We start from the raw sequence: 12,829 nt of genomic DNA, 5'->3' as shown, positions 1-12,829 counted from the left end.
GTCACTTCTGGGCAGGTGGTGAGCCACATCCTGACTCCTGGGGATGAGGCAGTGTGGGAAGGAGTGAGTTCTTGCTCTGGGGTCAGCTAGACCTCAGTGTGAATGGCTCTCACCAGTGCCACACTCCACGCACCACCTCGGGGGGTGGGGCAGGGACCCTTAAGCTTCCCAGACCTCTGCTGCCTCCTCTGCAAGATGGGGACAGCGATGTCAAGTTGCTAAGCACCCCAAACCTAATAGTCTAACATGGCGCCAGCACACAGGGCAGCCCGACAACTTACTGACCTTCCTCCTGCCCGGGGTAGTGTGACAGAAAGAGCAGAAGGGCAAGAGGAATGATAGGGGACAATGGGTGGAGGAAAGGAAGGTGGTGGCCTTAGAGCTAAATCTTATCCACCGGTAAAGACATGCTGAGGCCTTGGGCCTGGTACATGGAAAGTGACCTCATTTGGAAATAGAGTCTTTGCTGATGTAATGGAGTTAAGAGGAAGTCATGAGGGTGAGCCCTAAGCCAGTATGACTGGTGTCCTCATAAGAAGGGGCAATGCAGACACGGAGACTGACACACAGGGGGGAAGATGAGGCAGGGACCAGGGGGATACAGCAGATGCCCATGGAGGCAGAGGGAGTGCTGGCTCACCAGACGGTCAAAGAGGCAAGGACGGGCCCGCCCCTCGAGCCTTCAGAGAGCACTGCCTGCCCACACCTTGGGTGTTTCATGATGGCTTCTTGCCTCCAGAGCTGTGAGGGGACTCATTTCTGTCATTCTAAGCCACCCAGTTTGTGGCATGTTATCACAGCAGCCACAGGAAATGGATACAGACCTGGTTAGGGGGTGGGGGCAGGGAGGGCCCAGAGAGCTGCCTTGGTGAGTGAGGGGGAGGGTGGCCCTGCTCACCATCTGTGTGATCTCCTCCAGTGTGATCTGGTTGTCACCTGGGTCCTCCTGGGTCAGAGTCCTGGGGAGGAGAAGGCAGCTGAGCCCCCAGTTCTCCTCCCGGGCAGCCCCACCCCAGCCAGACAGAAAACCCTGCAGCCGCCTGGAGGCTCTTCATCCTTGTTCACGCCCTTTTCCAGGAATCCCTCTCCCCTTTCTTCTTCATCGGCCTCTTCCTGATGGTCCTGACCCTCTTGCTGGGTGAGGTCTCCTCCTAGGGCTCCCTTACCCCTGGGCTGTCTGTGTACTGCTGCATACTGGCCCCTGAGAGGCCGGGGCAGGGGGCCCTTGAGGTAAGGGCTGTGTCTGGTTCATTCCTGTGACTCTGGCCAGGTATGCAGCAGGTGCTCCTCCATGCACATGGAAGGAGACAACGCACGAGGGAAAGGAGCTCTAGACCTGGAGGACCAGAGCAGGCAGGAAGTACAGGAGGGCCTTCCAGATGGGATACCCCCTGGAAGGTCAAGTCTGGCCTTGACCAGAGAAGGGTACGCAGGAAGGGGAGGTAGCAGCATGTGGTCGAGGGGCCAGAGCTGGGACTGTGCTGAGGGGAAGCAAGGAAGGCGGTAGACCAACTGAGCTGAGCAGAGTGGCACCGGGTGGTGGTGGAAGTGAGGGTGGGTCCTCAAAGTCAGACCAAAATGCCTTGAGACAGGACTCAGAGCCACCCTCTGTGACAGCAAGGGTGAGCCAGAGGGATGGAGCTGGGGACAGGCTGAGAGCCAGGCTTGGGGTGTGTGTGGGAGCAGTGGGGGTCTGCAGGGCCAGTCTGGAGGAAGTGGCGCTCTGCCTGGGTGTCAGCGGTCACAGCAGGCACCGGCAGCATGCACCAGGTTCCAAGAGCTGTCTCACCTGAGGTACCGTGGTCAGTGCACTGAGGGCCTGTGGTTCATCCCAGGGTTGAATGCTCCAAGCCTACTCTCTCCACTGCACCCCGAGAGGGAGGAGTTCAGAGCACGCTCCCAGGCCCAGATGGCTGGTTCAATGCCATCAGGGGCTCAGCACACTTCTAGGGGCTTCCCAGGGAGGACTGTGAGGGAGACTCCAAAGGCCTGGGGCTGGCTGTGAGTGTGTACATGTATGTGCACATGAGCCTCTGTGTGTGTGTGTGTGTGTGTGTGTGTGTGTGTGTAGGGAGGTGGGTACTGAAGATGAGGGAAGTCTGAGGAGATTTGAGGACTGTGAACCTGGGGTCTCAGGTTAGGAAAGGGAAGGGTTGGTAGTGGGAAGGAGGCTGGAGACTTGGGTTTCAGGCAGCAAGTGCTTTAGCAGGACTTGGCGGAAAGTCTGGAGTTGAGACAATGACTGAGGGGCAGAGAGGGGTGGCTGTTACCGGGCACAAGGTCAGGAGGAGAGGTCTGAGCTGCCACCTGGGCTGGGCTGGGAGAGAACATCCTGCTGAGTAAGGATGACAGCAGCAGGTGGGGAGGAAGTGGGCCTGGGCTGTGCCTGACACCCCCTGAGCAACCTGCTGAAGTGCCACCCACCATCGCACTTCAGCCCCACCCCAGCCCTCCAAGCAGGTACTGTTTACCCCCTTTACAGAGGAGAAAAATAAGCCTCAGAGAAGGGACTTGCCCAGGTCATGAGCACATCAGTGTCTCAGCAGGTCTAATGAGGGGGTTGCTTGGGCCCTGACTTCTACCACGGGAAGCCCCTTGGGAGCAGGAACAAGCACAGAATGGGGACAACAATTTAACTAAGGTCAGCGGAACAGTCATTCCCTGAGTCTTACCAGTGCAGTTCAACAGCACTCTCTACAACGAGGGGCATGTGCTATGTCTGCTGGGTCCAAACTGGAGTCACTAGCCATGTGTGGCGCAATATGACTGAGGATGTGGATTTTAATTTTATTCAATTTTAATTAACTGAGACTTAAATAGCCACACATAGCTGGTGTTTACCACACTGGATGGCATGGGCTACCGAGGTGTTAGCGGTGGACATACTTGGAAAAGTAGGCATGGTTCTTGCCTCAAGGAGATCAAGGTCTGGTGGGGGATGGAGAGAAGGGAGGGACAGACACACAGACCACCCACTCCCAAGTTGGGATGCTGAAGGGAGGCTGTGTGACTCTCAGGTCACTTGGCACTCATGTATATTCTGATGTACCTGCCTGGAGCTGTCCTTTGGCCTGAGAAGGACTCTCCTCACCTCCCTGGCCTTTGGGCAGGCTGTATGAGGGAAGAGGTAAGGCTCCCTGTCCCAGCAGGTGTCCTGAGCTGGGGGCTGTCCTTACCTGATGATGTTGGCTGCAGCCTTCCGCTCCTGAGTCAGGAGCTCTGGGTCGTGCATGACCTCCTCCAGGAAACCGATCACCTTGCATTTGAGCTCGTCGTTGGTCTCAAAGTCCTTTGGGAATATGGGATGGGTGGCTTGGCTACTGTTCTCAAGCTGCCCTGCAGTGGTCTGGGCCCAGGCTAGCAGGAGAACCGCTGCTTCCGTCCCGCCTAGGGGACTGCCTTACATCATTACTTTTCCACTGACTTCGTGGCAGGGTACAAGTGGGGCTTTGAGACTCTTAGGTATAGGTAAAGGGCACTGGGCCTAGACGATGAACCCCTAGGCCAGGGAGGCAGAAGCCTACTTGTTCCTCTGCTGCTGATGGCTGTGGACAGGCAGAGGCTCTTTGTCCAGTTGAATGTCTTCGATTCCCTCCTGGAGGACTATGTAGGTCCTTCTGGTAACACTGGGGTGTGGGCTTCCTCCCGCTGCCCCAGCTGGCCATCAGCTCATTCAGCCAGCAGTCACCCTGGGAGCAGCCAGCTCCCAGAGCCATGCCTGAGGTCTCCTGCAGCCCACCCAGGAGGGCTCCCACCCACCTGAGAGTGCTTGGAGACCCAGTGGCGGAGCACATTCAGGACGCGATTGGTGGCCGCTCTGCGGATCACAAACTCCTTGTCCCCATTCCTCTGGTCAGGAGGAAACCCTGGTAGTATGAGTGGCAGAAAGGAGAGAGATACGGGAGGATGAGAAACAGTTCGCTCTTGTCTGGGCTGCTGGGTGAGAGGCATGGGGTGGGGACCATAAATTACTTAACAACTAGGTTCTGATCTATAAGACAGATGCCAACAGTTGTTAGTGGACACAGTCCATGAATACCCAGCCTCTGCCAGAACTCTTCATCTTTCAGAGGTTGCTGGAAGTTTCTGGTGGACTCCCCTGACAGGGGCCCCTACTCCAGCCTGTGCTGCAGGGCCACCTGCTGAGGAAGTGGGTGGTGGGAGGGTGGGGGCAGAGGCTCCTGTGGGTTTTGCTGAGTGGAAGTTTGCCAGTGGCAAAGGGGGCTGGGTGGGGAAGAAGGAGCTTCCAGCACCAGTGGAGGGTCAGCACCGGTGGATGCTGTGGGGAGAAAGTTTGGGATGGGTGGCAACAGTCTGCAGTGTGTAGGGGGTATGGTGTCTGGGTGGGTGCTGGGATGCAGGAGATAAGGCCACCCTCCTAGGGACTTGCCAGGCAGATGGCTAAGATTTTATTCCCTTGGACAGGAGCTGGGAGGGAAGAGTGAAGAACAGGCTGTGCCCTAGGCAGGCAGTGGCCATGGCTCCAGGGGTGGGGCTTCAGGCCCTGGGTGTGCAGAGCCCCAGCTAGTGCAGACAGAGGGGGGCTGTTCCCGCATCTCCATAAGAGGAAGGGGGGCAAAAGTCAGAACCATGATGTGGGAAGTGCAGCATTCAGCAAGTGAGAGCCATGAGTCGAAGCAGGTTCTTGGAGGGGGTGCTGTTAGCAGGACCCACGGCATCCCCAGCACCACACATGAGACACTGACTGTGGCTAACGTCTCTGCCTCAGGTCACAGAGGGGCTGACCTGGGGGAGGACGTGTGAGCAGAGACCGCCCCACACACCTGCACTGGCCAAGGACATCCTGCGGTACTTCTCCTTGTTTGGGGTGCCCTCGTTGGCTCCTGCGGTTGCTATGGCGAAGGCAGAGGCGGCCGACAGGGCACTGCGGTTATTGTCCAGTTCGCGACAGGAGGTCATCACCACTCCATTGTTGTAGGAAAAGAGCGGGAACTCTGTGGAGAAGAGGGACCCAGACTTCAGTGTCCCTGGTGCCAGTCCTTCAGGTGGGAGGAAGCCTAGACATCTGAGGTTGGACTAGTGTCATGAGCAGGCAGCTCTGTCTTCATGGACCAGGTCAGCTGGTGCAGGGGCGGTGTGTGTGTGTGTGTGTGTGTGTGTGTGTGTATGGGAAGGGTCATGCTTTCATACCCCCAGGGTTGTGCTAGGGTGGGAAGGCCCTGCCAACCTACCCACCATCACTCTGTGGCTTCCAACCCTAGTGCTTCTTAGGCCTAGTTGGACCCTGGTCAACTTGAGGACAAAACCATGAATTATCTTGCCCTTTCATTTCCAGGGAAGTGACACACAACTTGTCCCAACCTGACATCCAACAGTTCATACTGATGGGCTCATGGGCACAGGGTCATGGAGAGAATATTGCACCTGGAGTCCATCCACCTGGGTTAAAATTCTTCCCAACTACTCACAAGCTGTGTGACCTTGGGTTAGTTACTTAACCTCCCTAAGACTCAGTAATCACCTCTGGGTAATAGGGATAACACTTGCTTCCAAATGTGGATGCAAGATTAAAGGAGAAAACATAGATGAAAGTACTTTGTATTGGGTGAAAAGCTATATAACTATCATGGAATATTGTTAATAATAATAATATAATTATTATTAATAATAACTTTTTTTTGTAGTAATAGTACTAGAAAGTGATTCCAGAAACTTTCAGTTTCATCTTGTTAGTCTCTGGAAAGCAATCCATACTTGGGACAAAGTAAGCTGTGGGGAGCAAATGATTTAGATTTAGATTATATTTCTGAAATTGATCCTCCATGAGATGTGTCTCTGTATGTGAGCAGCTGTGGCCAGCGACAGTGTGCCCAGGGAGTTTCTGCATAGCCAGGGAGTTTGTATCCCAGCTGCCCCTGGCACGTGGGAGTGGGGACTTGGAGAAGGCAGTGACAGGCTAGAGGGGCTGTCCTGAGAGATGAGGCTGCATGAGCTCTCTTTCCACCTCTGGGTGTCTCAGAGCTCGCTTGGGTGTGGAGAGGTGATTTACGAGAACCAGAGACCAGGATGGCTCCTCAGTGACCCTTCAGGATCATGAATCTGAGATGTCCGGTGAGCCATTTCACCACCTTTCAGAGACTTTTTCCTTATTTGAAAAGCAGGAATAACCTGACTCCTCTACAAGGCCGTTGAGAAGAGAGGACCTATCACAGGGCCCAATACTCAGGGCCCTAGGAAGGTGCCTTTGATCTCCCCTGAATGTGCTCTACATGTGGGGCCTTCCTGCCCCTGTGTTGGCTAGTTAAACTCAGTTTCGCCTAAGTTGGGGGTGACTTCACTGAGTGGAAGAGCAGGATCTACCCAGCCAGTGCACTAGCACCACAGCCCCCTGGGGTTACGAAACATCAGAATAGTCACTGCCCTCAAGAGTTACTCAAAAAACACAAGGATGACACCCACTCCCTTCAACTTGACCTGTTGCCCTCTCTCCACCTGGGAATCTGTTTGTAGTGTCGTGCTGGTCAACTGTACCTGAAGAATTTTTGCTTTTGACAGATTTTGGTGTTGTGGGAGATTTAGTTGGTGATGTCTCAGTTTCACCATCATCACTCTGGTTTTGATCAACATCTGATTCTTCTCTCACAGATACTTCTGAGCCTGGGAGAAAAGAAAGAAATACTCTCTCAATTATCTAACAGTCCGAAAATTCTGTTATCAAAGCTTAGTAGGATGAAGAAAGTTTAACAGCTTTATTTGCCACTCACATACTAATGGGCACTGTGACTCTCCAGGATGGAGTTTGCTCTACTGTGCTTCTCAAACCATATGGACAGCCCCGGGAATCTTGGTAGAATACTGGATTCTGATTCAGGTCCCTTGTGAGGCCTGAGAGTCTGCAGTTCTAACAAGCTCCAGGTGATGCCCATGTGGCTGGTCCATGGACCACACTTTGAGTATCAAGGTCTCTGTGGTTTAGTATCTTAGGATGATCATCTGCCCTGATTTGCCCAGAATAGTCCTGTTTTATAGGAACTTCTTGTCCCATGCCCTGGTTTGGGCACTCTTGGAAGACTCACTGTCTATACACTTTGGAAAAGCAGATGAATTAGATTAAAACTTAACTATGGTTTGGTAAGTTCTTGGTCAAAAATTCTGAACTACCCTGGGCCTCAGTGTCCTCCACTAGAAAGAGAGTGCAGTTACACTTGAACTGTTTGAGAACTCAACAAAGCACACAGGTCTTCTCTTTAGAAAAGAACACACACACACACACACACACACACACACACACACGTGTGCATGGGTGTGCACAGACACACAGGCACACAATTAGGTTTGAGAGCCTCTGGATCACTAGACAAGAAGAAGTCTGGTGAGCTTGCTGAGCATGCATGAGACCCTGGGTTTGATCCCCAGCACAGGAGGAGGACAGTGTTCCTGCTGCTGTTCCTCCAGGGATCCTGTATGCTGCACCCATGGGATGGCATCTGGGGGTCTCTGGTAGGCTCTCACTGTAGTTATCAACTTTCAGCTGAGAGAGTCACACGCATCACTCATTTGTTGTATGTGACACAAGGAATATTGCTTGAAGAGGCCTCCTGAGGGCTATACCCCTCCCCCAGGTGTGCCCTTTGCTGGGGGTGACCTCTGCCTTCCCTCTTCTCAAAGGAGAGAGATCCTCCTCCTCCAAGCCTGGTGCTTCTGGCCCGTCCAGGACTGCATGTGTATGAGTGTGTGTGTGTGTGTGTGTGTGTGTGTGTGTGTGTGTGTACATGTTAATCAAGTCCATGCCGGTGGTTCCTCAGGACATGGCCTGATCATTTGATCTAAGACAGAACCAAACCTGATCCTTCTAGAATGGTCTGGAGAAGCTCTAGAATAGGGAGGCACTGGTCTGCCTTTGCATCCTCTCTGACCACTGCCCCCACATCCAGTGTTCCAGGTGTGCCAGACTTCAAGCTGTTTCCTGAACACACAAGGCCTTTCCAAGTTCCTGTCTTTCACATTCCATTCTTTTTGTCTAGAATGTTCTACCTTCCACCTGGTGAAAATCTAGATTTGGTGGGTCTACCAAGGATCCTTCTCTGACTCCCTGATGCTGTCCCCAGCCCGTCCTCAGTTCCCCTTGAGCAGTTCTCTAACACAACATGTATCACGTGTGTCCACATTTCAGCTTCTGGTCTGTCCTCAGCCAGACTGTAAATCCCGGAGGCAGGAGCTAGTCTGATGACTGTTTCTCTCCTGGGCCCTGAGGATGCAGGATGATACTGCTTTCAGGCAGGGGGATGCCTAAACTGCTGAGGATAGGAGCTGACCCCTCAAGTGGGGTGAGGCCCTGGGAACTGTGGCCACTCCCTGGCAGCCTGGCTCCTGCACGTGGCTACCTACCTGCACTGCCCACACCCTGCGCCGCCACCACCAGCGGGCTGGGACCTCCGTGCCTCTCCCCTCCTGTGTGCCCCAGAGCCATCAATGCTGTGCCCACACAACACTCACTCTGCTTGTTGAGAGTTGAGGGGTCTTCAGGCTTCTCAGGGGTTGCATCACCCTCATCGGGAATCTTGTTGGCGAAGCTGCTGGACACATAGAGCTTGCTGGTGTCTAGCGTGGCCTTGCTGAAGGGTGACATGGCCGAGTACATGCTGGTGTAGCCGTTGGAACTGCAGCTGAGTGCGGCCAGGTCCAGGGCCTTGCCACCTGTGATGATGGGGATGTTCAGGGACAGCTTCCGCCGGCGGCTGGGTGACGAAGTGCTGATGGACAGGGGTGGCGGAGAAGAGAACTTGCGGGTGGCACGTGGAGACTTGGGAGGTTCACCATACAGAAGTTTGTTGTTCTGGCCGCTGGCAAACAGGAGCTCTAGCGACCTGCGAAAGGACAGGGAATGAAACAGTGGTCAGAGTAGGCCTGGTCACTTTGGCCTGCTCCCCATCTCTGGTAGGGCTCAGGGTAACTGACGGCAGGGGCTCTCTTGCTCTCAGGATTTCTGAGACCTGGAGCTGATCCTCTGAGTATGGACTGTGTGATTTAAGGGCTCAGGGCTGAGCGTCTATGGATGTGATGAATTGAGCGGGGGACTTGGGGGTTGGTGGCGGGGGTGGGGTACCTAATGCTTTCTCCTTTGCCTCCCTCTGGTCAGCAGCAGTATCTGACCTGAGATGCTCAGGGCCCCCTGACCTGCCAACCTGCAAAACCTCCCTCCTTCCCACCCAGGGCCTGCCCTCACCTGCACTCTGACCTCGTCCTGATAGTGGTCCTGACGGATGCTTCGTGCATAAGAAAGCTGAGGCACAGAGACAGGAAATGACTCCTCGAGGCCTCCAACTCTAAACTCAGTGTCCCCACCATGGCAAGTGGGACCTCGCATGCGAATCTGGGTTGTGGGGGGTGGGAAGCAGGAAGTGGGGCCACCCAGCAATCCTGAGACCAGGGACCTGGATTCAAGTTCCCATTCAGCTATAAACTTCTAGGGGCCCCGGGGAGTCTCTTGGCCTTTCTGGGCCCAGCCACCCCAGTGGAAGAGCTGAGCTACAATGATGGAAAGGTGGCCTTGAAGCCAAAGCTAAGGGGGCCTGCCCTCCTTATGTTGTACCCCCACAAGTATGCCAAAAGGGGCTCCCTCTTTTGTCCTCAAAGCAGGATAAGGTCTAAGCAGAGTAGCCAAAGCCTACGTTACATTCTTTCCTTCCTTCCTCCTTTCCTCCCTCCCTTTCTTCTTTTCCTGGAGCCCTGGGGCCTTATGCTTCCCAGAGGGGGACTAAGAGGTGAGAACAGGGAGGAGGGAACAATGTGCATCCCTCAGACTCCCCCCATCAGGGCAGGAGTGGAGGAGGCCGAGACTGAGAGGAAGCATCCTTCAGGCCAGCTCTCCCTGGCCTTGGGAGGGGAGGACACTAAGTTCCCTTGAGAACATATCCTTAACCCTCATGGTGGTTTCAAAATACAAATATGTGCTGGGAACAGTGGCATGCACCTGTAATCCCAGTAACAGGGGAGGCTGAGGCAGGAAGAGCACAAGTTTGAGGCCGGCCTCAGCAATTTAGCAAGGCCCTAAGCAACTCAGTGGGACCCTGTCTCAAAACAAAATATTTAAAGAAGCGCTGGGGATGTAGGTCAGTGGTAAAGCACCTCTGGGTTCAATTCCCAGCATAAAAAAAAAAAAAAAAAAAAAAAAAGGAAAAGAAGGGGCTGGGGATGTAGCTCAGTCGGTAGAGTGCTTGCCTCACAAGCTGGGTTCAATCCCCAGCACCGCAAAAAAAAAAAAAAAAAAAAAAGAAGAAGCAGCTGGACTAGTCCAGTATACAGGCTCATGGGATGGCTCTTCTTCCAGGGACCCCAGGGTACCCCTGAAACACAGCTTAGTTTCCCTCCAGGCCTGGAGGGGCTGGGGGCCCAGGGAGAGGAGGGAACCTGTGCCCACCTGGCAGGGATGGCACTGATGGGTTTCTTGTAGATGGTGATGAGCTTGTCCAGGACCACGACGGCCGTGGTGAAGACACGGTAGGAGTGCAGGAAGGTGTTGAGGAAATCGATGCTCAGGAAGCGCAGGTCTGTCAGGCGCTCCAGCAGCCGCTCCACGCTGGCGTACCGGATCTGCAGCACTTTGCAGGAGTTCATGGTTTTACTGAAGCGAATGTCAACGTCATCACAATATAAGGAGGCGTCGGATCTGAGGAAGGAGGAAGAGGTGACACGGGTCTGAGGTTGTTTGGGCCCACCAGCTGGCAAGCTCATCTCTGTCCCCACAGTCCCAGACAGGGATGGTCTTACTAAGAGAGCAGGGGATGCTTTAGAAGCATGGCACTGAAGAAGGTCCTTTCTCCAGGATCCTAAAAACATTCGGCATATACCTAGCAGCACTGGAAAAAGATGACAAACATACAGGAAAAAATGTGTTGCTGAACTCTTGAGACACACAGGAGCTCTGTTCACTGAAAAAAATGAATATCCACAGCAGCATTATCTGTTATAGCCTGGAAATGGAAACATCCAGAATGTCCATCAGCTGATGAATGGACCAATAGCATGTTACGTCCACAGTGGTGGGATATTTTTCAGTCATAAAAGGTAATGAAGCACTGACACACACACATATGAATGAGACTTGAAAACATTAGCCCAAGCTAAAGAAGCCAGGCACAAGATGGGTCCTCTGACTCCCTTTATAGGCGATGTTCAGAATGGGAAAATCTATAGACACACCAAGTAGATTGGAAGTTGCCAGGGGACGAGGGAGGGTGGTTTGGGGGCTGACTGCTAACCGGAACTTTATATTGGCGTGATGGAAGTATTCTGGATTTAGATCATGGTGATGCTTGTAATCCACTAAATTATACACTATAAAATGGTGAATTTTATGTTATGTGAATTACATCTCAATTAAAAAATAAGTAGGGGCTAAAAAGGATAATAAGAGAAATTCCCAGGGATCCAAAACAAGGAGCAATCTGGAAACCAACTGTCGCTTTTGCTACTTTGAGCATGTCTGCAGCTCTTGTAAATCAGTGTCTTGGGTTTTCACAGAAGCAGGAGACAAGGCCCGGCCTTCAGGTGTGGGGGGAATTGGATGAGACCATGTGAAGATGGACCCTTGAGGGGCCACATCCTCAGAGAAGGGTGGCCTAGGAAAAAACCTACCCACCTAAAGGAGAGGGCAAGTCTTTCTGATTTGGCTGGGCTCTGGGGAACACAAAGCTCCCTTGAGAATGTATGCCCTTGCAGTTGTTTTGAAATACAAATATGCACCACTTTTGTGGTCTAGGAGCCTCAAACAAAGAGCAAAAAATGGAGTCACAGGAAATAATGCTCTTGGGGCAGCTGGTGGAAACAATCACAAAACCTTTCTGAAGGGTACTTCTCAACCAGGTTGGTCTAGGGAGCCTTCAATGCAAAACCAGTCATAACCCTGCTGACACCCCTCCCTACTTGGTTCCAAGGGGCCAATAAGATGAAGCTGGCTTTTCAATGGGTGTTCATTATGAAATTCCAGCTCCTGTGCCAAGGTAGGTAGACTACTCAGCAGTTTATGTCTCTTCCACCTCCTTAGTCTTTGTAGGGGAAGGTCATCCTGTCCTTGATCTCACCTTGGCTTCCTTGACCCCCATCTTGGCTGCCTGTTTAGCATTAGGAGAAATCTTTAGCCATCATCCATCAGCTAGACTTTGGTCTTTGACTGAAAGTGAAACCTTCAGGGTTGGTCAGACATGCTGGGTTGGATCTATCAAAGTCTTTCATCCTGGACAAAGGGATCACTGCATGGGGTCAGAATCTGACCCAGCAACACCAACTTCCTCCCAGTCCTTCTCTGGGACTTTGCAAATTGGATCTGGTAGTAGCAAGTCCCCTTCTCAGGGGATATGGGGACAGGAGCCTAATGCAGTTAACAGTCTGGGGGACTGAGGACAGAGCAGTTTCTAAACTTCCACAGGTCTTCTCTCAACTATAAGCAAGCTCAAGGTCAGTAGCCTCTACTGGGCCTGGTGGGGACTCAGCAACCACAAAGGCTGCTGCAGCACGCATCGCCCTCTGGTGGCTGAACCACAGCAGGTATATTTTAATAGTGGGATCCATCTACTATTCAAGGATAGTTTTGTTGTTGTTGTTTGTTTGTTTGGTTTTGGTACTGGGGATTGAAGCCAGGGGTGCTCTACCACTGAGCCACACCCCCTCTTGCTAAGACAGCATCTCCTTAAGTTCCTGAAGTTGGCCTTGAACATGTAATCCTTCTGTTTCAGCCTCCTGAGCTACTGGGATTACAGGTGTGTCTCTGAGATTACAGGCATGAGAGTTGCTTTTATATGCATTTAGTAACTGCCTTAGTTCTTTTGTGTTCTGGTGGGATATCATTAGAAGACTATGTAAGCAAACA

The 12,829-nt window shown here is 52.8% G+C and overlaps 1 protein-coding gene across 3 annotated transcripts in view; it reads right to left on the bottom strand.

The window, feature by feature from the left end:
* Rasgrf1 (Ras protein specific guanine nucleotide releasing factor 1) overlaps window positions 1–12,829 on the bottom strand; it is a 111,892-nt gene that overhangs the window by 23,382 nt on the left and 75,681 nt on the right. For 2 of the 3 annotated variants that reach the window (XM_047542043.1, XM_047542041.1), the window contains exons 14-21: window positions 10,382–10,630; window positions 9,188–9,244; window positions 8,458–8,828; window positions 6,493–6,618; window positions 4,785–4,955; window positions 3,760–3,866; window positions 3,177–3,289; window positions 899–959 (exon numbers count right to left, since the gene is read on the bottom strand). In XM_047542043.1, the coding sequence (XP_047397999.1) occupies window positions 899–959; window positions 3,177–3,289; window positions 3,760–3,866; window positions 4,785–4,955; window positions 6,493–6,618; window positions 8,458–8,828; window positions 9,188–9,244; window positions 10,382–10,630 (1,255 nt within the window). The remainder of the gene's footprint in view (window positions 1–898; window positions 960–3,176; window positions 3,290–3,759; window positions 3,867–4,784; window positions 4,956–6,492; window positions 6,619–8,457; window positions 8,829–9,187; window positions 9,245–10,381; window positions 10,631–12,829) is intronic. The other variant, XM_047542042.1, reaches the window with a different exon arrangement.

The sequence above is a fragment of the Sciurus carolinensis genome, chromosome 2 (genome assembly GCF_902686445.1).
Source record: "Sciurus carolinensis chromosome 2, mSciCar1.2, whole genome shotgun sequence".
Lineage (NCBI taxonomy): Eukaryota > Metazoa > Chordata > Mammalia > Rodentia > Sciuridae > Sciurus > Sciurus carolinensis.
The sequence above is the reverse complement of the archived record's forward strand: the minus strand, read 5'-3'. Positions and strand labels throughout refer to the sequence as shown.